The sequence below is a fragment of the Delphinapterus leucas genome, chromosome 12 (assembly GCF_059928025.1).
Source record: "Delphinapterus leucas isolate spDelLeu-1000000601 "Yukka" chromosome 12, BTC_Dleu_Yukka2, whole genome shotgun sequence".
In the NCBI taxonomy this organism is placed as follows: domain Eukaryota; kingdom Metazoa; phylum Chordata; class Mammalia; order Artiodactyla; family Monodontidae; genus Delphinapterus; species Delphinapterus leucas.
The window spans coordinates 36,515,218-36,539,877 of record NC_143140.1 but is presented as its reverse complement, the minus strand read 5'-3'; the positions used below and the strand labels follow the sequence as shown (position 1 = coordinate 36,539,877).

The 24,660-nt window shown below is 36.5% G+C and overlaps 1 protein-coding gene across 4 annotated transcripts in view; it reads left to right on the top strand.

The window, feature by feature from the left end:
* Window positions 1-24,660, top strand: part of MMS22L (MMS22 like, DNA repair protein) — a 169,997-nt gene that overhangs the window by 83,796 nt on the left and 61,541 nt on the right. For all 4 annotated transcript variants that reach the window (XM_089921878.1, XM_089921877.1, XM_089921879.1 and 1 more), the window contains 4 exons: window positions 16,457-16,650; window positions 21,081-21,231; window positions 22,965-23,116; window positions 23,910-24,052. In XM_089921878.1, the coding sequence (XP_089778004.1) occupies window positions 16,457-16,650; window positions 21,081-21,231; window positions 22,965-23,116; window positions 23,910-24,052 (640 nt within the window). The remainder of the gene's footprint in view (window positions 1-16,456; window positions 16,651-21,080; window positions 21,232-22,964; window positions 23,117-23,909; window positions 24,053-24,660) is intronic.

Below are 24,660 nucleotides of genomic sequence, written 5' to 3'. Positions count from 1 at the left end.
CCCTCAAGAAAAAAATCCAACGGTCAGAAACGAACTGCTTTGTAAAGTTGGCAGGCAGTCATCACATTTCTCCAAAGAGAAAATGGTTACCCTGTAATAATCAGTCTAATGAATTCAGAAATTCATTGATTGTCCTAGCTCTGGGTAGATTAGGTAGAGACTTGCTTCAAGGAGTGGAATTTATGAAATGTTTGCTGCATCCACCAAACAGAGCCGCTATAATACAGCTGCCTCCTCAGTGGTTTGCTTTGATCCTGTGGAATGAAAGGACAGGAGGATCAGCTCAGGTCTAAATGAGATTACAGCTGGTTCTGCAGCTTATCTGGTCTATTGCCAACTAGTGTGGCTTTGCACGTCCTAAGGGGTTTACAACAGAAAATGTTTATTGAGTATCATCGGTTTACCCAACACAATCAGGCTAATCCTCCCCAGCCTCAGCATGTTGTAGAATTGTGCAGGAGCCAAACCAAAAGCTGGTGTAGCCACACCCTCTAGAGCCCTTTGTCTCGCTCTATATTGATTTTTACCTGAGTTAAAGATGGTAAAAAAAAATAAAACCAATAACCAGTCCTATTATGAGCAAAAGGTTAATCTTACCTAAAATCTTACAAAAAACATCTGTTAACCCTAGAACAGACGACCTTCTTTTTTTTTTCCATTTTAGACAAGTGGGATTTTCTAGTTTCTAATTGTGAAGAACAAGATAAGAGAAACAGCTTAAAAGATCTTGCTAGATATTCCAAGTTAAATGCTTAAGTCTCTTCTAGTAGTACTGTAACAAATAGCTTTGTGTATGGAATATAGGATGACTTATTTCTAAATAGTAAGTTTTTGCTTTATATCCATTGTGCACTCTGCAATTATTTTTGTTTAGTGTGGCAAACAAAATGCATGAAAGCAAGGCTTAATTAAGGAAAAAAGCTCAGCTGTCATAGTTAATAGCCAATAGTAATTTTGCCTGATGATCCCTTGATTAGTAGTATATTTCTTTAGTGAATAAAGACTGGTGATTATGAGTATTATAAAGATATTCCTATTATAAATAATCCTATGTGTGTTTAAGTTTTCTTTTACTATTTTATTAGGTATGTACTTAAACCTTCAGGTGTAAGATTTTAATTACTACAATCTTTTCTTGACTAGGGATCCTTAGTATGGCTTATAGAGGAAAATGATTTGGAGTCGGACACATCTGGCTTACAATTCCATTGCCGTTATTTATTGATCAAGTTATTTAACCCCTCTAAGTCCATTGTTTTTTTGATCACCAAACTGGAGATACTATTTACCTTGCAGTATCTAAGCGAACCAAATTAGAACTTAGTAGAAAGTAACACTGAGTTAATCACATTAGTCAAGGCTCCTGTAGTTGCTCAGGAGCCCAAAGGCATTGAAGATTATGTCCATAGAATCCCTCCCATGATGCTAGAAAGGATATTTAAAAGTTGTAGTGCAGTAATCATGACAGCTGTGCTCTTCATCTACAGATCAGAAACACCCTTCGCCGTTTTTAAAGGTGTCTAAATCTCGGGCAGGTGGATGGAGAGGTCGCCAGCTAAATAACTTTCCCTTTGTTCACAGCCATGAGTATGAAATCTAGGCTAGTTTAAAATTTCTAAGAAGGCCTGAATAGTAAACTAGTATTTAAGATAGGTGGGTGAGCCATGTATTTATGTTCCATCCTGCTTGAGTGATTATTCGGTTGCTACCTAACACAGTGATAGATGTGTAAATACCGTCAAACTGTATTAAGTGCTAAGTAAAAGACAGAGGTAGATTGTTTAAGAAGGGTTCAGTGGCCTCTCAGTTTACTTTCTCCTAATTGGCAGTGAACATGTATCCGCAGCTATGTGTAAGCACAAAAAAGTTACTATGGAAACATTTGGAGTCTTTCTAAATGTACCGTGTGATGGAATCAGCTAAGACTGATGTTTATCTTAAACACGTAGCTTGTCCAATATTTAAACCTAATGGACAGATGTGTACCAGTTGAAAATGTAATATTTATCCAATCATTTCTATTCTATCTAGCCTAGCTCTAAAAGCAATAGGTTGTACTCATAAAGTAATAAATTTTTAGTGCATTTGGAGATAAAGGCTATTGGTGGTGATTGCTTAAATTCTTGTTGCTCAGTCATCTGAATGGTGCAAATCAAAACATTTTGTCAGACCGTGAGAAGTTTCACCTAGATATTGCCTCCCACACAGGCGGGTCACCATATAAATTACGTTCAGGGTTTTACAGCATAGCTAGTGCTGGAAGTTAACTTGGTGCCCAGTGGTAGAACTCGTAAAACATTTTCCTGTTAACACAACCAGGCAGAGTTGACATTGTTGATGGTGGGTTCGATCTAATAAACCATTGGTTCTAACAGTGATTTTTACTGTGTTTCAGAGGTGATGATGATACAAGTTTAGTGATGCAGCAGTTCTTCCTGAATGACAGAAAATTAGCTCTAATATCTATATTACCAAATGCTAAGAACAGTAGGAGTGGGGGGTGCTTGGCGCCTAATGTAACCTCATGTTCTGAAAGATGATGAATTACAGGAACACACTCTTTAACTCGATGTATACCTTCTTCACAAAGAAAAATACTGATTTTTCCCAAAAGAATGTGTTCTATGTCATCTGCTGGAAATTGGGAAATAACCTTGTTATTAGAATATGTAGGCTGTGCCCGCCTTTCAGAATCTTTTACACAGGTGTTTTTAGGCTGATTATCATTTCTGAAAGGAAAGCAGTTTTACATTTGGCTACCTTTTTGTTTCTGTGTTCTCTAAAGTTACTTTCCTATAAAGACATTAAGCTTTATCAAACGTTTCTTAATTAAGAACCACAGTAACAAAAATCTAAACTTTTTTTCCCCATAAGAGTAAATTTCAGGGGTTAATTTTCTTCTGGTTGTTAAAAACAATGGGGACTATTTTAAAGTTTATTTTGAAATATTTCTTCTTTGGTAATAAAACTTCATCTTTTCTTGTTTGAAGTAAGTAACTATTTCTAGTTAAAATTCACAGGATGCTAACAAAGCCCTACTATTTTATCTCTGTAAGCAAGAGTCTTTCCAATTCTTCCTTTTTTGGTGCTGTATCTGCTGTTTTAGCCCTGTTGCACATTCATACACAATTGGTGATCTTCCTGTAGTTTGGTTCCATTTTATGAGATATCACAGGTCTTTTACTCACCTCGTTAACATTGCTTACCCCAGTTTATGCATAATTTTTTTTTTTACATCAGGAGATGAGCTTTTTTGATGTGCAGATAAAGATTATCATTGGTGCTACACAGATGAGACCTGTCATATACAAATAGCAATGTATCAAGCCCTAAACCTGCAGACCAGATAAATCAACTCATATGCTGAAGCCTTGCAAAAGGAAATTAGTGATAAAACAAAAGCCTTTGAGGCTCTCAACCCTAGTAATGGAGCTTCATAATAACCCCCGCAGATCATTGACTCAAGGAGTAATCTTAGGAAAACTCTTTTCCCCTCTATCTTTTCCTTTCTTTTAAAGAGCTATAGTAAACATGGCAAATGGCATCTCTGGAAAGAAATGCATGTGTAACTAAGGTATCTGGAATAACTACCAATTAAAACTAAGATATTTATGTACTGTTAAATACAGGTTTGTTCCAAAGAAGTTTATGCATTTATTTATTTTGATGATTGATCTTATACATTGACTAGTAACAGCTTTTTCTGTATAGAATTCAGATTAAGCTTTCTTTTTAAGTTAGTGTATTTGATACACAGGTTACACCTAGGTTGTTGAGGACGGGAGAGGCACAGAGTGAGGAAATGAAAAGGAGGGAGAAGAGGAGTTGGGGTTGGAAATCTAGAGGAAGCATGTAGTGGGAATGGAAAAGAGACAGGATCTAATTAGTGGGTTTCATTCATTTGAGGCAAACCCTTTTGAGAGTCTCGTGAAAGCTGTAGCCTCTCTCGTCATAAAAATAAATACATATACACAAAACGCTAGACATAATTTTAAGGGGTTTACAGACTTCTAAAACCCCAGGTTTTTCATTATATTAAAATAGTGACTGAGCTATTATTTCTGTTAAGGGTTTGGTTGTATTTTTGGTAAAGAATATTCTTTCTTAAACATCCCTATGTACTTCTTAACTCTTTTGCTTGACTAAGTTTTGAAACCTGAAAATGTAGTCACTAGTGGAGCTGATGATGAGGTTTTTTAGATCCATTATCACAACTGGCAATGGTCGGTAGTGTCTTGTTTTGTAATTTACTACATGTCTTGAGTGTAAGAGAAATATTGAGGATGCAGAATGCCTAAGAGGTTTTAGAAAAATTATTATCAAGGGACACTACTTTTCCCATTGCATTAGTTATTATAATTATACATTGGAACAATCTGCTGACATAGAATTGGATTTGATTTAATTGGAAGAGAAAAAAAGACTGGATATCTTCAATATTTATTGATATACCTAGTCCATTAAGGTAAATTATAGAGCAAATTTCACTGTGACAGGAACATTTGGGTTAATGTAGTTAAGAATCAGTCAACATTACCATTTGACCCTTTCTTTTTAGGAATTTATTACCACCAATTAGGAAAAAGTACTCACAAATGGAATTTAGCCCTAGCTTACTTGTGGAATATTTGACCCCCAAAATGTTTGGGTCTTTACCTTTAATAAAATGATCCTGAATTCTTTTGAACCAAAGTACGTTCTCCCACATTGCAGCTAAACACATTTAGTAAGATGTGGTATAATAATTGCAGCCGTAGGTAGAGGGTACAGCTGACTGTATACTGTTGTTTTCAGAAAAGGCTATTGGGATGGTAAGAATTAAGCTAGTTTTTGAAGGGTGCCTTTATTAATTAGTTTTAAAAGATGAACTTCATAGGTTCACAAACATACTACCCTATATCTAGGGAAATTTAAAATGAAACTCGCTTTAAAAAGCTGTCAATTATTAGTGAAATGGGAAAGCAACAGAACTGAGTAAAATTTATTGAGAGTAAATATAATATCCATAGAATGTCTCAGTACATGCTTGCTGTAGGTGTTCTGTGCTGGATAGTTAGGAAACTAAAGTAGTTTTTCTTCAAATGATCCTTATCTTTGCAATTCATTTGTCCTAAAACAAGTCTGGAATATCTGAGAGTGTTGCAGATGGTCCCTAGGAGGCTTGAAACATAGCTATTTCATCTTAAGTTTGCCTTTGCACCATTGCAGATGCCACCCCTTGTTTATACTTCTAGTGAAATAAAGTCTTTGTTCCTCCTCCTCACATGTGAATTCCTAGAGTCAGGTCTGTATCTTTTTCATCTTTGAATTCCTACTTTCTACCATAGTACTTAGTATATAGTTGGTACCTGTTCTTTAGAGCGTAATAAACCATGCCAAAACATAGTGGCATAAAACACCCCGAAAACAACTTTTTTACTATGCTCGTAGATTCTGTAGGTCAAGAATATGGAAAGCCAAGGATAGCTCTTCGCTGCTCCCCTGTGTCTGGGACTCTTTTATATGGGGTAACTCAAAAAGCTGGAGACTGTACCAGCTGAAGCTAGAGGATCCAGTTCCTAGATGACTTCTTCACTAACGTGTCTAGCATCTGAGCTAGAATAGCTGAAGCACAGGCTTAGCTGGTTCTGTTGACTCGAGTACTACCTATGGCCTCTCCAGAGAGTGTTCTCAGAGTAATTGTACTTTATTACAATTAGCATTTCAGGGCACTAAGACTGAGTTTTCCTAGCAAATAAAGAAGAAGCTTTGTGGCCTCTTACTACCAAGACTTGGAGTCACTTAGGGTCACGTCCACTGCACTCTGTTGGTCAGAGTAGTCACAGATCTCCCAGATGCAAGGAGTGCCAAAGAATTTGCGGCCGTGTTTTGAAACTACCACAGTATTCAGTGAATGGTGGAAGAGCCAGAGTGAGTGAGTGAATGAGTGAGAGAGAGAGAGAGGGAAAAATAAGAGGAGGAAGAAGATTAAAAATTGAGGTGTGTTTAATATCACCAGTAATTATTGGCTCTCGTGTTGCTAAGTTTGATTGTTGATCTGTGTTCCATAATGAAGGCATTTTCCATAAATATTCTGTTCACATTATTACCTATACAGGCATACCTCATAGATATTGTGGGTTTGGTTCCAAACCACCACAATAAAGTGGATATAGAAATAAAGTGAGTCTCGTGAATTTTTTGGTTTTTCAGTGCAACTAAAAGTTGTTTATACTATACTGCAGTCTATTGTGTGCAATAATAGCATTATGTCTTAAAAATAACGTACATACCTTTATTAAAAAAATACTTTATTGCTAAAAATGCTAACCATCGTCTGACAATGCAGTTGCAACAAACTTTCAGTTTGTAAAATAATGCAGTATCTGCAAAGTGCAATAAGTGAGGTATGCTGTTATTGCAAATAAATATGTTCTGATTTCCTCCTTTAGCCACCAATTCATAAGGTTCCCCTCCTCCTTTTTCTCATATGAGAATTCTATACATAACAACATTTTAGATAAGATCTAATGCATGTATGCTTGCTCAATTATACCTATCTACTTACAGTTAAAGAGGAAGAGAACCATATTTGAAATCCCAAAAGACCAGTATAACTTTATTTAAAAAAATTTTTTTAACATCTTTATTGGAGTATAATTGCTTTACAGTGGTGTGTTAGTTTCTGTTTTATAACAAAGTGAATCAGCTATACATATACATATATCTCCATATCTCCTCCCTCTTGCGTCTCCCTCCCATCCTCCCTAAAGACCAGTATTACTTTAGATAGTTTATCAAAGATGTGTACATTTTATTGTGAGACTTCTTACAGAGAGGATCTTACCTCTGAGTGCCTCTAACATAAAGGACAAAGATCCTGGATCATAACTCATGATCATACCCACCCGGTATTCTGGTAGCCGTCTAACTTGGAAACTGCCTTACTTTATATTGAGCCCATATTCTCTCCCTGTCTTACTTTCATCTGTCACCTTGTACCCACATACTTGCTATTAAATTTGGAGGATGAGTCCCTGGAAATAAAGGCCCTAACTGAATATAAGCACTACAGGGTTATTCTAGCATTAGCCCTCTGGAAATGAGTTGTCATGGTCAGGTGATGATTGCTCTCGTCCCTAAGACATGACATCCATCTGCGTATAGTTTCTCGCAGTTTTAATGTCAAAGGACTTCAACCAAGCCTTAATGTGGTCTTTACCCTCAACCATTTCCTTGAAGGCATCTTGAGGTGCTGTAAAACTTCAGTCTTAATATCCAGCATGATACTGTTTCTTTGAGTCTTTGTGGTAAGTTTAGGACTATTACTTGTTGATCATTGGCTAAACTGTTCCCCCAAACACAGAATAAATGGCAGAAACAGACCATTAAAAAAAAAAAAAATTAAGATAGTGCAGTAAGTAGTGCACGCATTTGCTAAGAGCATTTGCACTACATTGTGCTAATAATGTGAATGGTTATAGGTCGGGTTCAGTTTTATTAAATTAGAGCATAAGATAGCATTCAAACGTCGGCAGAAAATATAAAAAGGTTGTTGTGATGAATGGCTATTTGTACAGTTAACCAGTGAACGATGTGGGTTTGAACTGTCCAGGTCCACTTACACGTGGATATTTTTCAATAATAAATACTACAGTACTACAGTCCATGGTTGGTTGAATCCTTGGATGTGGAGGAACTGCAGATTTGGAGGACCAACTATAAATTATACGCAGATAAACCCCAGTATTTTTCAACGATTAACTGTATATGTACCAAGTCATACATACACATATTTAAGAGGTTGGGCTTTTTAATGAAAATATTTCAAAGACAAATAATATTGTAACATTGCCCTGTGCAGTTACACAGGGTGTTTAAATGCATGTATGTCTAAGGTAGTGCTTATAAGCTCCAGGTTATATTGGGAACATTTATGGGAAGATATACGTTGGGTATGTAGGTTGGTTTTGTCTCTGTTAATTCTCTCTGCCTTAAAGAATTGTTTACTTGTAGCTCTAACTTTTTAGATGTCATGGCCCTCCATGGCTTGGTCTCCATCAGTACTCTAGTTTCAGTTTCCATCATTCTGCCCCTTGACCTTTCATCTTCTGGTAATACTAAATTGTTTATGAATGTTGTAAATTGTTTGTGAGTCCCCTCATATACCATGCAATTTCATGTCACTATGCTTTACTTATGTTACTACAACTTTCTGAAACTTTTTGTATTATATTTCAGTTAACTAAAACTTCAGTTAACTAACTAACTTTCATAATCTGATAATGGTGTGTTTACTCTATGAAGCCCTCATCAAACCCCTAGTTGGACCAAATGTTCCCTTTGTGTACATTATAATACTCTGTAGATACCTCTGTCTCCTCACTTTATTGTACGTTCTTTGAGAGCAAGGACCATATTTGATAGCATCTAATACAGTACCTCATGTAATTAATAGACATTAAAATGAGCTGAGCTACTGGACACAGTGATTCCTTAGTCTGAATGTACTCTTGGAGTCTAGGTCTAGATTTCCAAAAACTTTTGGGATTTTGTTACTTAAATTTTCTGTTTTCAAATCAAAATATACTCTCCTTGTGTAGTCATTAACTGTCCCTCCTAACTTTGTTTCCCTCTCCCAAAACTTAGCAATAACATAGATTGCTCCTTCTTCTCCTTCACAAAATGTCAAAAAATTACCGTTAGCTTTCTTTTTTCTTCGTAAAGTAGATCAAATTGCACATTAACTCATACCCAGATGTTTATAGAAGCTTCATAATCAGTCTCTCCTGTCTCTAGTCAGTTTTTATTCTAACCCACTGTGTTTGCCATTACTAGATTAATCTTTCCCAAAGCACTGTTTTCATTATATCACTCCTCAGTTCAAAATCCTTCAGTGGTTCCTTACTACCTTCAGAATGAGGTCTAGATTTTATTTTTTTTAATAGCAGGCTGTACCTTAATTATTTCTGTACCTCTGGCATTCCATACAGCGACTGGCATTGAGTAACTTCCTGTGAAGTGAATGAGGAGAATATGTGACCAAACAAATATGGCCCTATTTTCTATTCTAAAAATTTTTGCCTTCTAATGCTATTATAAAAATTCTCCATTATAGTCATTTTTTTTTGCGGTACATGGGCCTCTCACTGTTGTGGCCTCTCCCGTTGCGGAGCACAGGCTCTGGACACGCAGGCTAAGCGGCCATGGTGTTGTGGCCTCTCCGTGGCTCACGGGCCCAGCCGCCCCGCGGCATGTGGGATCCTTCCGGACCGCGGCATGTGGGATCCTCCTGGACCGGGGCACGAACTCGTGTCCCGTGCATCAGCAGGCGGACTCTCAACCACTGCGCCACCAGGGAAGCCCAGAGTGGTTACTTTTTTTTTCCTTCCCCAAACACCTTGCTTTTTCATTTGTTCCTTTTAAGATATAAATTATGTTACTCTTCTGCTTTTGTGGCTTGTTATCCACTTTGATTTTATCTAAAGTTCTTATCATGGCTTACTAGACCCTACGTGATCTGGAACCCAGCTACCTCTTTGAATTCATCTGCTATTCCTTCTATCACCCTTTGTGCTTCAGCCAACTGGTCTCCTAATTGTTGTTCTTGAGCCCATGAAACCATCAGCCTAGACACCTATGCACTGCTGTTTCTTATCCTTGGAATTCTCTCCTCGCCTATATCCATGTGGTTCTCCCCCTTACTCATTTAAGTCTTTGCTCAGATGTCACCTTATGAGAAGGTGTTTCCTGATCATCCTAGTTGAAATATTAGCCCTCATTACTCATTATCCCTGTACCTTGATTTCTTTTTATCCATAAAGTTCACTACAACCTGAGGTGTTCCACATCTGTGTTTGTTTAATTATCTGTCTCTTTTTAAAATGTAAGCTCCAGAAGGGCAGAGGCTTTGTTGTGTTAACTTTGTATCCCTACTGCTTAGACCATGTCTAATATGTGTTGAATTAGAGAGTAAATGTATGGAATTTATATGCCTTTGTGCTTTTAATTTCCTCTTTTTCACCTTTTTTGTCCTTAACCTGTCCTCTGAGAATCATTTCCATGCCCATTTGATTCTGCTGCGCTCAATGATCTTTATTTTCTAAATTAGTATAAACCTGTACTTTGTTTTACACTTAAGCCTACAGAGTAGAGGAATGATTATCAGCCTCCTCTAGTACAGAATTACAAATAGTCTTGCTACTCAGTGTGGTTCATGGGCTACTTGTTGCATGACCATTTCCTCATTTGTTGCAAGAATCAAATAGGACATATTCAATAAATGGAGTATCTATTACTGTTAACCAGAAAATCAAAGAGTGTTCATTGCGAATAGTGTGTCAGCCCTATTCTATGTGTTTGACTTTAATTAACTAATTTAATCCTATAGGTAATATTATTATTCCCACTTTGTAGGCAAGAAAAGCCAGGAAGGTAACTGCTTGAAGTGTGGTCCATGGGCTTGCAAAATCGGCCTACTTGAAATGTAGATTCTCAGGCCCCTCCCCAGACCCACTGAGTGAGAATTTTTTTTTTTAAGTAATATACTTAGGGCCAAACTTGAAGATGCAGTAGGATCTTCAGTGAGGCTAGAACTTTAGTATTTCTAGAAAGCTCTACAGATGATTTTGATGATAGTCAAGATTGATAACTACTGAAGTAGATCCTTGTTATTAGTGTACCATAAAATGCAGTGAAATATCACTGAAACACTTAAGTCATTTGAGACCCATAATCATCTACAAATATAAGACTAATACAATTATAAGGGTAATTCCTAAAAACAATCACTTTTTATTGATATATTTTCATGCTATACCCTATTTTTGGGATGGGACAAACTACCTTACCTTAAGTACTTCATCCGTGTTATTCTATAAAACCATAAGGCGGTATTGGTATAAGCATGCTTGGTTTGCTAGGCTCAACACTGGATTCCTGATTTATTCTCTTTCCTCAGTCTTAAAAATTAACTCAATTGTGGACCACAGGAAAATTTTAAATGATCATATGTCCTTGACCTTTAGAATCCCTGTAGAATAGTCTACATTCCCCAGAAGTGTTAAACTTTGAATGTGTGTGCATCTGGTGTGCCACCAGGATTGGATGTTATACTACTTTGTAACTGCCTCTTTTAGGAGCTTAGCATACGAATGAATGAATGCATATAGCAGTATGACATTTAAGACATGTATTACTTATTTGGGTAGTAAAATGGTATTTGAGGTAGTAGCTGTAGCAGAGTTGGCATGGTAGCCTGACTGCCTGGCTTCAAAGTTTGGCTCTGCTGCTTACTAACAGTATGACCCAATCAAATGATTTATCCTTTCTGTATTTAGGTTTCTTGTCTACAAAATGGGGGAAATAATAGTATGTACAGGATTAAATTAGTTAATAAAGGTCAAAAACTTAGAATTGGGCAGGCGCATATATTCTCAATAAACAGTCTTTGATTCTCTGACCATAATAATAATTATTCCATTTATTGAATATCTCTTATTAAGAATTCTTACAGCAGTTGAGGAAATGGCCATGCAACTAGTAGTTGAGAGAGTAGGATTTATACTCTGGTGTGTCTGTCTCTAAAGCCCATGTGTTTCTAGATAACGCTCTACTACATCTATGAACGTGGTTATTAGGAATTAGAATCAGTAGCAATGAGACTGAAGTAAATATTATCTTGCCTTATAGTCTGCAAATTGTTTTTACCTAAGTGGTGTGATTTGAAACTTGAGCAGCTCTGTGGAGGATAGTAGGGTATTATTCCCATTTAACAGATGAAAAAACTAAGTCTGTTTTCCAGGGTCACAAGCTGGCTCTCTCCTAGACAAGCTCATTTGGATAATTTTCCGTACCTCTTGAGGAGCCTTTTTAATGCCTTAATGGTGCATTATATGTGACCAGAAGCATCATTGCCAGTACTGGGCTTTTTATTTGTTATAATCCCTCAATAGTCAAAACAGCCAACAAACTCCTTGCCTGGATCTCACCTATTCAACTCAGTTGTTACCACCCACTCACCTCCTCGTCCATATACACACAAATGCACTGAGGTGCCATTACAGGGAGGCACTGCTGGGTGTGCCTGAGCGGCTGCTTGCCAGCTTGGTTTCTAACTTATTGCCTCTCCCTGAACACTGGGCATGCACAGAATTGGGGGTCAGAACTTAAGCTACTATCATTTCCTAGTGAGGCTTTGCACTATTCTCTGTATGCCTGGAGTCTGTTTTTGTTTTGTTTTGTTTTTATTTTTTGAAGACAGGATTGGGTTGGATGATTTTTAAGATACCTTCTAGCTTTAAAACTTTGGGTTTTTTTTGTTTGTTTTGTTTTCTGGTAATGTCATTACTTTGGTTATGTTATATTCTTTCTGGGTAGTAGAGCAGATTATAGCCCTATTTTATAGATGTGAATAAGAATGACAAGAAAATCCAGAGTACCTAAGGTTTTTTTTTTTAGTGAATTTAGCTGAAACTAAAAATGGTAGAGTATCCTGATTCCCATCCAGTTTTCCATTAGTTAGATCAATCAGGCACTTGGAATAATTACTCATAGCGATTTAGAACAGCTTTTTTTAACTTAGAACTTCCCATTATATATTTTACTAATATAGATTGAAGAAAGTTGGCAGGTTTTGCATTAGAACTAAAAAAGGAATTCAGTTGTTAATTGTTGTTAATCCCTTGCTTTCTGTTAGCTCTTATCACTCACATTTATTATATTATGCTTTTTCTATGTGGTGCAAGGTCCATCAATAGACGACTTTTCTTTACATTTTGAGGCATAATATGTTAGAAGTATTACATATGCAACTATGACTACCAGGAAAATGATGTACAGTATGTCATACCTTGTTCTATAGTTACCAGTTATAGGAGAAGCAAGAGCATACAAAGATGAGAAGTAAAACCTAGATGTAGTAGTCTAATAAGTGTTCCCAGAACCCTGTCCAGGTTATTAGGGAGGAACAATGCCTCAGAGACCAGGCTGGCAGATAGCAGCAGTCAGATGCTGCAGGTTTCAGTGCGTCTTATGTGATAGATGCCTCAGTACATTTATGTGTCTGTGTCAGGGTGGGAAGGTTGGGGGCAAGATGGATGAGTGAATATGTGAAATCACAACAAGAAGTAACATGAAGATAAAAACAGGAAAACAAATCCTGGAAAGTGGGGCACAAGAGCAGTTGGATACAGGAAACAGGAAAGTGCTTGAACTTAATGAGGTAAGCCAAAAGAGGCAGGATATCAGAGCTAAAATAGAAGCGTATGAAAACCTGGATAACTAGGTATGTAAAAGTTTGGGTGTTTTCATAGTGTAGCAATAGGTTCCTAAACACTTTTATTATTTTTTTTTAATTTGGCTTCATTATGCCTTACTTGCAGCACACGGGATCTTCGTTGTGGCATGCAGAACCTTTCGTTGTGGCGCGCGGACTCAGTAGTTGCGGCACATGGGCTCTCTAGTTGTGATGTGCAGGCTCCAGAGCGCACAGGCTCAGTAGTTGTGGCATGTGGGCTCTCTAGTTGTGGCGCGTGGGCTTAGTTGCCCCACCGTATGTGGGATCTTAGTTCCCCGACCAGAGATCGAATCTGCATCCCTGACATTGGAAAGCGAATTCTTAACCACTGGACCACCAGGGAAGTCCCCCCCTAAACACTTTTGAGGACATTATTTCATGTGATCTTCACAATAACCCTGTTGGGTGGATGATAAATGATTGTTCCTAATCTTAACTCTTTAGAAAGCAAGAATTGGGAGGTTACTCATTTTTTTTTCAAGGTCACACAGCTCACAGTAGCTTTGCTAATAACCAGCAGCTTTACCCAACACAAGTGTTACTATTGCCTCAGTTTCCTCATTTATAAGATTTGAATAATAATTGTACCTACCACATGGGGTGAGAAACAATGCTTACAAAATAACTAGCATGGTGCTTGGCACATGGTAAATACCAATAAATGCTAGATGTTGCTATTGTTTCTACTTTAAGAGCTGCAATTTGAATAACTTGATGTTCAGCAGATTTTATTTTCTGCTATAATGTATTGCATCTTTTAGAACATAAGTGGGCTGGTTATCTGTATTTCCACATCTGTGTATTTCCAAAATGATTTTAACCCATGTTAAGTTAGTCTTTTACTAAAAACATTTGCCCCTGCCTCTTCACAAGGCAAAGAGCTACATGTGGCTTGTCTAGCTTCTTTTCTTAGGCTTACTAAAATTTCTTAACCCAAGTAGGGAGAGAAGAAAATTGATCAATATTTAAATCGTGTGTGTGTGCGCGCATGTGCGTGCATCTTAGCATATAAGGGTGTGTGTCTTAGTGTGTAAGGGAAAAGTAGGGGCTTCAGAGTCAGATTTTGATTCAGATTATGGGGCCAGCTCTTCTTAGCCATGTGACCTTTGGGCATGTTATTATCATCTTCATCATCTATAAAGAGGATTAAATGATACCCATCTTACAGAATTGTTCTGATTTTTACTTAAAGAATTTCTGGCATCATAAAGGATGATCAGGACTCCCCTGGTGGCACAGTGGTTGAGAGTGTGCCGATGCAGGGGACACGGGTTCGTGCCCCGGTCTGGGAAGATCCCACATGCCACAGAGCGGCTGGGCCCGTGAGCCATGGCCGCTGAGCCTGCGCATCCCGAGCCTGTGCTCCGCAACGGGAGAGGCCACAACAGTGAGAGGCCCGCATACCGCAAAAAAAATTAAATTAAATTAAAATTAAAAAAATAAAATTAAAGGATGATCAGAAATAATACCCCTTCCTGGGGAATAGATTTTAGTGAGTGAAGAAATGGCTTATTTTATTTAGAAATAGTGAGTAAAATCCATCCTACCCAAATACAGTAAGTTATTTATTATCCTTTGAGACCAATGTACTTTGAAAAAGCTATAGATGGGTTTTACAAATGGTGGTATTATTTTACTTGGACTCCAGTGTCTTGAAATGTACCCATGAACTTTGCTTTGTGGATGTAGGCAGATGAATTAGTTGCCAAATGGATTTTAGTGATTTGATATTCATCTTACTCAAAGCTAAAGGACCTGAAATGGTTCTTTAGTCACTAGTTCAAGTTGAAAGCATCTCAGGCAGGTTTTTACACAAAGAGAACATAGCAGATATTTGGTTAGCTTTTATGAGACTTGCTTACTATGATATTCTTTCCCCAGGCATTTGTACACTTGTTTTATTTTTCAGTACTTCAAGTAGCATTAAGTAGTATCTCATGATCATCTGAGAATTCCAATGTAGAGAGGCACAGAGTCCTAGTGTTACATAATTTATACTTAAAATTTTTACTTTTGTGTAGTTATGGGAAAAGTACGAAGATGTGGTCTTGCAACCAGTTTGATCTTTTTGTGGAATTGCTTTAGTTACATGCACTAGTCCTGTATTTTATATAGTTACTTTTAGTGTCCACTTCCCTTAGATGAACTGATTTAAAACATCAGGAGTGTTGGAATTAATGTAATATTTCCTTCTTTTTTAAAGTACTAGTCGTTTTTATTAATGGAATACTACCATTATTGAAGGAAGCCTTCTGCCTTAGCTCCACTGGTTGGTTTTCACTGCTTCCTCTTTAATTGAAGAAAGCAAATCTAAGGATGGTATTCATGCATTTGTGTCTACTCTCAATTGAGATGGCAGTAATATAAACAGAAACAGGAATAATATCACGGTTGCACATGTATTTTTAAATAATATTATTAACTGCTGGGCATATTGCATAAATGCCTTCTATTCCAGATCACTAGAAAAATCTTTTAGTATATACCCCTCTTATGTTTCTTTTAAGGTCTAGAGATGTCTAAATTTTCAATAGGAAAAAAAGGTGAGTAAATGATGAATTGAAACTTGAGACAGTATTGAATTCATGTTTTATGGATTTATGGAGAATAACTTTATTTTTTATTTTTTTCTACTATGTGAAAATGATTATAGATCTTTTTGGACCAATGTACTGATAATAAGGTTGTATCTAGCACAGTTTTATATACTAGCTCAACACCTGTGTCTGCTCTAAACAAGGAAAGTATTTTAGTTTAAAATATCACGCATAAGCCATAAATACTCACTGTCCTCTTGGTACATCATGCCCTAAAGCTCACAGGAGAAATGGTTTTAAATTTTGTTTTTATGTCTAGATTGTAAGTAAAATCACTTGTCATAGTTGCAAAATGCAAACCTTCATTCTGAAGCTGCCTGTTTCTTATTTGGGTCTGCCATATTAAAAAGCATATAATTAATGGTTGACATTAGTAATTAACATTAACTTTATGGTGCTTAATATGCCATCATTCATCCATCAAATAACCAGAAATGCATAATGTCTTGGCATAAAGGTTTTAATTATATAAAACAGTTCTTCAGTTTTCATATGGTGTAAATGTTAAAAGCCAATAATGTATTTAAAGAAAAATTTTTGTGAGTATTTGTCGGGTGTTAGCTGTATTTTTATTTCTTTTTAGGAGTATGCATCAACAATTGTGTCAGGAACTTCAGAGGGAGAATGTGGACCTCATTGTGCAGTCTTCATTATCGGCTAAAGAGCGCCACCTTGCTGCAGTTGCCAGTGCACTATGGAGGCATTTCTTTTCATTTTTGAAGAGTCAGAGAATGTCACAGATAGTGCCTCCCTCACAACTCGCGGATGCAGCTGCAGGTCAGCGTTGTTAATTTGCTAATTAGTTTCTCATTTTGCAGACTCTGTCAGTTTTTTCTTCTGTCTGCTTGGTAACAAACCCTTATTTTAGTATGGTGCAATAAATATTTTGTCAACCAGAAAGATGAAAAGAGTTACATATTTTAAAATTAGGAACCTTTGGCTTGTTTATTATTTTCCTCTTAGTAAAGGTAAAAATTAAGTGATCATTTTCTAAAAACAAAAGATCACTTTTAACCTTAAAAATATTGAATGTACGTGAACTTTTCTTATGCATGCATTATTTGGAAAGTAAAGCAACATTTGATTTCTTCTAGTTCGAGTAGTTTATTTTCAAATTGTATGTTCAGATATCTAGTATAAGATGAAGTTGAATAATGAGCAATAAAGGATGTAGCATGAATTCAACATCAAGCAGATGAGCTCAGAATGACATGGAGTATAGAGAATGTTATTGTTCTGACTTCATTAGATTCTATTTTAGGTTGTAATTTTTACTTAATTTGATTATTAGCCTATGGACATGTCCTTAGGCTTTAAGGGACTCTGAATCAGATGAAATTATAGGCAAGAATTTGAATATATGTGCATAGATGCACTTTCCCAAAAAGAAGTCATTATCTTTCACAAAGGGATATTTTACCCAATGTATGTTAAGAAATACTGGAATAGAGAGAGATCAATATGGTGACTGCATGTATTTAAGTGCAATTTATATGAAGGTATTTAATGTATTTAAATATTAACACTTTTGAAAACCTAAGATCTAAACCAAGGTTTATTTTACCCTGGTGTGAAAGGAAAGCTGAGCTAAAAGCACAACAGAAAAGACTGCATGATATAAATTTTAAAAGACCTTGAATTCTGGTAACACTTGCATAATTAAGACTTTACAGTGATACATAGATTGAAGAATTGTGACAGGGCAACGGTTTTCCAACCAGTGTAATGTCTGTGAAAATAAATATTGATATTCAGTTTAACCAAAGCAGTCATTACTAGCCGATATGACTTATCTTTCTTCCATTCATCATCCCAACTCCCAGTTAGTTACCAAAAATTATATCATACAAGTTGAGTCAGTGCTGTCCTAGGCACTGAAAATAAACAGTATATAGATATAAAGCAAAATATGTGTGGGTTTTGGGTTCGTTTTGAAATAAAGACTTCATAGGAGAGAGAAATTTCCTGCATTAAAAAAAGGTTATTGAATACCCACTTTTATTGCCATTGGGGATATACCAATGGGAAAAAAAAAGGACTGCAATTCTTTTTTTCATGTATAAGCTCCATGTTTTCATGGAGCTTATAGTCTAGTGGCGGGGAGAGAACATAAATAAATCAGTAGGTAAAATGTGTAATATGTCAGATGGTGAGATGCTGTGGAGAAAAATAAAAATATAGAAAAATATAGGGATAGGGAAAGCCAGAGGCAAGTTATAATTTTAAACAGAATTGTCAGGAAAACCTGTGTAAGTACCATTTGAGCAAAGACATGAAGGAGGTGAGATATGCAGCTATGCAGCTATGAGCTATGCAGAAGTCCAGAGGCAAGAGTGTGTCTGGTGTGTTTGAGGAACTACAGGAAGCCATCAAAGCTCTCGTGGAATAAGAAAAGGAGTAAGAGTAGTCAGAGATGGGGTCAAGCAGTTATGGAGAACTACTTTGTGTTCTGCCTTGTACGTAGCTGTGAAGACTTTTGCTTTTACCCTGAGATTAGAAGCTGTTGGGATCTTGAGCAGAGGAGTGATAGGATCCCTCTGGCTACTGGCTGGAGAATAGACTATCGGGAGGTGGGGAGGCCATGTAGGGAACTATTGTAACAGCTCACAGCTGGGCACCTTGGGCTACAGTGGTAGCAGTAGAAGTGGTGAGAAGTGGTCAGATTTCCAATATGAAGGTAGAGCTGACAGAATTTTCTAAGTGGGTATGATGTGGTAAGCAAAACAGATAAAGGGAGAACCCCTTGTTTGAGATGAGGAAGATTGTGGCAGGAGCAGATTTTGTGAGTGAAGACTAGGATTTTGATTTCGGACATTTTTTTTTAATATGTCCATTAAAGCCCAAGTAGGGATGTTGAGTTAGACCCCTGGATAATGAACCTAGGGTTCAGGGAAGAGGTCTAAGCTGGAGATTTAAATTTGGAAACTATGTATATATAAATAGTCTTTAAAGCTATGAACTGGATGAGACTACTAGTAGAGTAAGTACCAGTAAAAAGAGAAGTTTGAGGATAGGGCCCTAGGATATTCCCATGTTCAGATTTGTAGGATAAAGAACCAAGAAAGGAGACTGCAAAGGAATACCAGTGAGGTGAGAGGAAAACCAAGAAAGTATAGTGCCCTGGAAACCAAATGACAGAGCTTTTCAAGGAAGGAGCAGTTATCAACACTTCAAATGCAGTTAATGGGTCCAGTAGGATGAGGCCTGAGAATCGGTCCTTGGATTTAGTAGGATGGAGGTCACTGGTGACCTTCAAGAGCAGTTTTGCTGTAGTGGGTAGAGACAAAGGCCTGAGTGAAGATATCCAAGAGAAAATGTGAGAAGAGGAATCGCTGACTGCAAATGTAGTAAATCTTTTTGAGTATCACTGTCTAAGAGAAGTAGAAAAATTGGGATGTTAGCTGGAGAGGGAAATGGGGTCAGAGATTTTTTTCTAATAACATGGGAGAAATTTCAGCATATTTATAATGCTGACAGGAATGTTTAGGAGTGAGGGAAAACTTGATGTGGCAAGAGACTCACTTGTGTTTTAATGCCCAAGAGAAATGGGATCCCATAGAGGACTTGGCCTCAGATATCCAGAAGAGAAGGCAGAGTAAATGGGCCCAGGTGGAGGTTGCTGGGTAGATGTGGTGGTTCTCCTCTGACGTTTCTCATTTCTCTGTGACGTAGTGAGGTCATTAGCTGAAAGTGAAGATGGGGAGGAGATGCTGGCTTATGATGGAGCAAGGAAAGAAGGTATGCAGTAATCCTCTAGGAGAGTAGAAGACTGAATGGACTAGAGAAATGTGGTAGAAATGATGGCCAGCTCTAAGAGTCCACTTAAAGTTTGTAGTCATAAACTTGAAGTGAGATCAGTCAGCATGGTTGTTCACCAGCCATTTATACTGTGTAGGTGTAGGTGCATGTGGGGAGAAGACGAAGGATGTAATTAAACAGATGGTGTTTTTTCCAGGCAAGTACAAAAAATCAAGTAAGAAGCAAGGGAGTTGATGGTATATGAAAATCAGTATAATAATGGACCGTGTAATCAAGCTGCCTAAAAAGGGGAAGGAAGGGGAAAACTTGTAGGATCAATGAATTGTAGGTCCTGGTGGAATCAAAGGATTGTTGGATTTGGGAACCTAGAGGAGGAGAGTTGGAAAGGTAGTTCGATGCCAGAAAGAGGAATCTTCAAAGTGGAAATTATGGTGAGATTGTACTTATGGGTAGTGCCAAGGTCTCTGTATCACCATGGGAGTGAATGGCTAAAGTAGAATGGAAGATAGACTCACTGTAGGAGAGGAGTTCAATGCCAGGAGATTGGAAGAAAAAATCATCAAGGACTATGACAGGAGTGCAGTTAGAAAGGATGATAGTGAGCTAAAATCTTCAAGGGATGAGACGAGGTGAAGGAGGAAACGGTAGACAAATGCAACGAGGAGAGTTAGTGCTGGTGACTTAATCTGATGACCTAAGACTCAAAGCCAAAGGGAGGGGGAAGGGAGAATGGTATAGAAGCAGCCATGTGGACCAAGAAGTAAGCTCACCTTATGTGGGTCCTGTGTACGAGAGTGTGGGAGAATAAATAGCCACCATTTGAGAGAGCTGCATAGGAGCAGTACTTAAGAAGCAATTTATTGATAAACATATAGTGATATAGAGCAGATTAAGTTGGGGAATCCCAGGAAATCACAAAATAAAGTACATTTGTTTACCATGGTGACCTAAGGAATTCTAGTTCCTAGGCTTTGTGAGTTCTGAGGGAAGTGGAGTATCATTGATTGATTGTAGAAGATCACTTTTTATTAGAAGAGAATGTCCAGTGTCCAAGGTGAGGAAGAACTCTGTCTGTGGCAGGTGATGAGTAAATTAACTCAATTGGAGAAGAGTGGATGCTAGAAATAATTTTTGTAATGGGTCTTTTGAATGGGAGAGTCACATAAGCAGAGACATCAGGTGTAGAATTTGCCATTTGAGGGGGCCATTATAGATTCATCATGATGATGCTGAGATAGATTATTCTAGATCCTTTCTTGGAGATCCAGATGATCGCCACAGAAATTTCTTCGACAACATGAATTTAGTTCAGTTTTAGCTTTCTGTTGTACATTTCTAAAATGTGACATTTTACTATTTAGTGCTAATTTTTAAAAAATCACTATTGATATAATTTGGGGGGGGGTTTAAAAGATTCTCACTGTGAGTTTTTCTCATTTTAAATCCAGATTTTACTTTGCTGGCAATGGACTTGCCCAGCACAGCTCCATCAGATCTTCAGCCTCAGCCAGTTACATCAATGATACAACTTTTTGGTTGGGATGATATCGTCTGGCCCCAAGTTGTAGCCAGATATTTAAGCCATTTCCTACAAAATAGGTAAGTGTTTTTATTTCAGGTATGCACATTAATGTAAGCCCACGATAGATGAGTTCACTAGGAAGGTAAGAATTTTCACAATAAAAACTGATCTTTACTATATATACTCTCACTTGGGCAGTTTGTTGCTTTTCTGTGTATCAGCATTTTGACAGTATTAATAGTAGGAAAGCTTTCTTAAAACAGTGTTGTTGCTGTTTTGTCAAAACGATTTTTGTAGGACTGCCTCATCCTCATCCTGAAAAGACCTTTCTTCACTCACCATTGTGAAAGAAATTATACAATTAATATTGCTGAATATGTAAGACACTTATATTACTGTAGTTTTAGATTTAATGATAGCTTTCCTCTTCACAGCTAGATGTTTAAAGCTTTGAGTTTTGTGTAGTCATGAACAAGAGACTTCCCCACCCTGAACTTTGGTTTCCGTATCTTTAAGTGTCTCCTGCCATATTACATAAGAGATCTGAGGAACCCCAACAGAAAAAATATACAATAGATAATAGAAATAGTATAGAATAATCAGGACAATTCAAATAAGAATATCAAGATGAGGGAAAATAAAATAAATACACAAACCTAAGAGACCGGTGTAGGTCTGATCCCAGCTGCCTGCCAGTCAGTGAAAATGAAGAGAGGTATTCTTCTCAAAAGAAATTCATTAAGCAGAGTCATTAATCATTTTCTCACTGGCTTTCAGTTGTAAAGTAAGGGAGTTCACCTTCAATTGGATTACTTTCAGGATCCCTTCCAGCTTAAGATTTCTTTAATAACAACAAACATTTATTTATATTATTTATTAAATACTTTTGCTGAAATTATCTGAAAGGATTTCAGTTTTTAAAATAATATTGTGTGTTAGTCACAGTTGAAGGAACTGAAATGCAAAGTTGGTAAGTAATGTTGGGAAGGTTGTATAAGTAATAAATGACCCATCTGAGTTCTTCTGTTTTGTGTTCTCTTTTTTTATGATAACTTATGTTCAAAGTATTTCAAAACAGTATTTTTAGAGTTATGATTTATATGTATTTTTCAAGTGTCTTAACTTTACATAACATTTATAATTAAGTGAAGACCATCCTCATTCTCTCTATCCTCACTTATAAAATGATTAGAAATCAGATTTAACTAGGCCTTTGACTTTGTAAGATAATTTTTTTTTAAATCTCATTCAGATGTTATTTTGGAATTCCTTAATAATGACTCCTGTGAGGTGGGGAAGCAGGAAAGGAAGGGATGGGAACGGGATTGGTCAGGAGAGCCACATAGAAATGTATTTTGTCTTTTTACCTTTTTTCTTGGTCATGACCTCTTCTCTGTTTACGCTAAGGGCCACTGTTTTTTATTGTACTTGCCACTTCCTTTAGTATTATCTCACCTAGCTAGTTAATCCCCTTCCTTGTTTTTCTAATTTTAACCGTGTTCTTCTTTCCCTTTCTCCTTTGGCATTAGCCTATATGTATGCCATCAGTGGGAAAAGGAAAATTAAAAACTAGGGCATTACAAATGAAAGCAAGAATATTTGTCTAAAATATCATTTTGTGTGTATCTGTAGAGTTTATTTTCAGCAATGCATGTCTGCATTAGTGTGTTTGTCTGTAAAATAAGTGAGGCCAAGAACTGGGGGATATTAGAATGTTTTCCTTTATTTCTGAATCTCTGTACTCAGGGAATACATTGTCAGGGTTTTGTTTTGGCTTCTCTTTTTAATATCCATCAACTTATTTTTACAGCATGTTATGTGAAGCGCTTTCTCATTCAGGCTGTGTATCTTTTCAAGCCCTAACTATAAGATCATGGATCCGTTGCATTTTGCAAATGTATATAAAAAACCTTTATGTGCCAGATGACTCGTTCATTGATTTAAATACTGAACAGGCAGTTGGTAAGTATTGCAGGTGTTTTGCTTTCTAGATAGCTAAGTATGTTTAAAATTTCCTGTTTCATTATGTAAATTAATAGGAAAGATAAAAAAATGTATTTGTAAATAGGTATTAATATGAACAGAAATTTACTTCCTTTTGCAGCCTGTTTCTTTTTCTTGATATTTTCCTGTAACTGTATAGGACAAATTTCTCTCCTATAAAGATAAAAGAACTTGTTTCCTTGGAAGCTAGGAACAAAAATTTGCTCTCAAATGACGAGCTATTTTTTTACCTTCAAGAAACTGATCACACAAAAAAGTGGAAATGTGAAGTAAATAACCAAATATCACACTGTTAACACCCTATAAAGAAAAATATCCAATTATGAATAATTTCATCCCATTTCCTTGTAATTTTTTTGTTTTTAATATCCCATACAGTTCTGATTGTCTGTAGGGCGTGCCTTATCCTAAACGTATTGTTTATGGCCATTCATAAATCCCACAAAGGCTGGACTGAAAAAATGCTCCAAATTTACTTTTATATATTATTAAATCAGTTGGCTTTACGTGAATAGCTTTTGCGACTAGGACGTTCATAAGTACTCAATTGTTTGTTTTTAAATAAAGCCTTCTCATAGTGAGAGAAACTTAGAAGTTTTTAACAATGTGGAAATTTTAATTTTAAAAGAAAGCGTTGTCATAATGAAGAATGATACGTTCTCTGTTCTCCCATATATATGTGTGTGTGTGTGTGTGTGTATATATATATAAAACGTAAATTTATAAACATATAAATATTTTATTTTAACAGAAAAAGACTACATGGAACAGTTGGCTGAACTGACAAGGTTGCTATTTAAACTCTCAGAAGTAAAGAATATTCTCTCAAAAGCTCAAGTTGAATATTTACCTATCCAAGAAGGCCCTAAAAAAGCACTTGTCCTGTTCCTCGAGGTATTTTTTATTCATTAATATAATTGTTCAGATCAGTTACAATTATTTTTCTAAAAATCTTGAAGTGTTCATAAAGTTTTTCCATAAAATGAATTATTTTAAATTGAATCATATTACTGGTTGCTGCTATTATAAAATTCTGGAGGAATAAAAATGTGAATCTAAAATATAGCACAACTCACTCTTCAGGACAGCAGAAGAATTACGTGTAATAAAAAAATAATAAAAGTAAAGAATGCCACATAAAAGCCTTAACTCCAAGTCTGATCTAAATTGTAGGAGTATCTTATTGTTGAAATTGTTAGATAACAATATTCTTCAGGTACTTAAATTTCCTTGTATATGGTCCATAATAGTTCCAACTTAATGTTTACCACCCTGTAATGAACAGTGTAAATTTTACAGTAAAATTTTAGTGTATGCAGCATAAGCACCAACTACCTCATATCATAGCATGGTTGGGGATTTAAAAACCAATCCATTTGTTTTATTTTGCCTCTGTAATAAATAGTCCCATTCAACATTGCATTTTTAATTATTAATTTTGTAGGAATCTGTCTTATGTAATACTCTGTTTTACAGCCTAACTGAGGTCGTTAGTGTGCTTG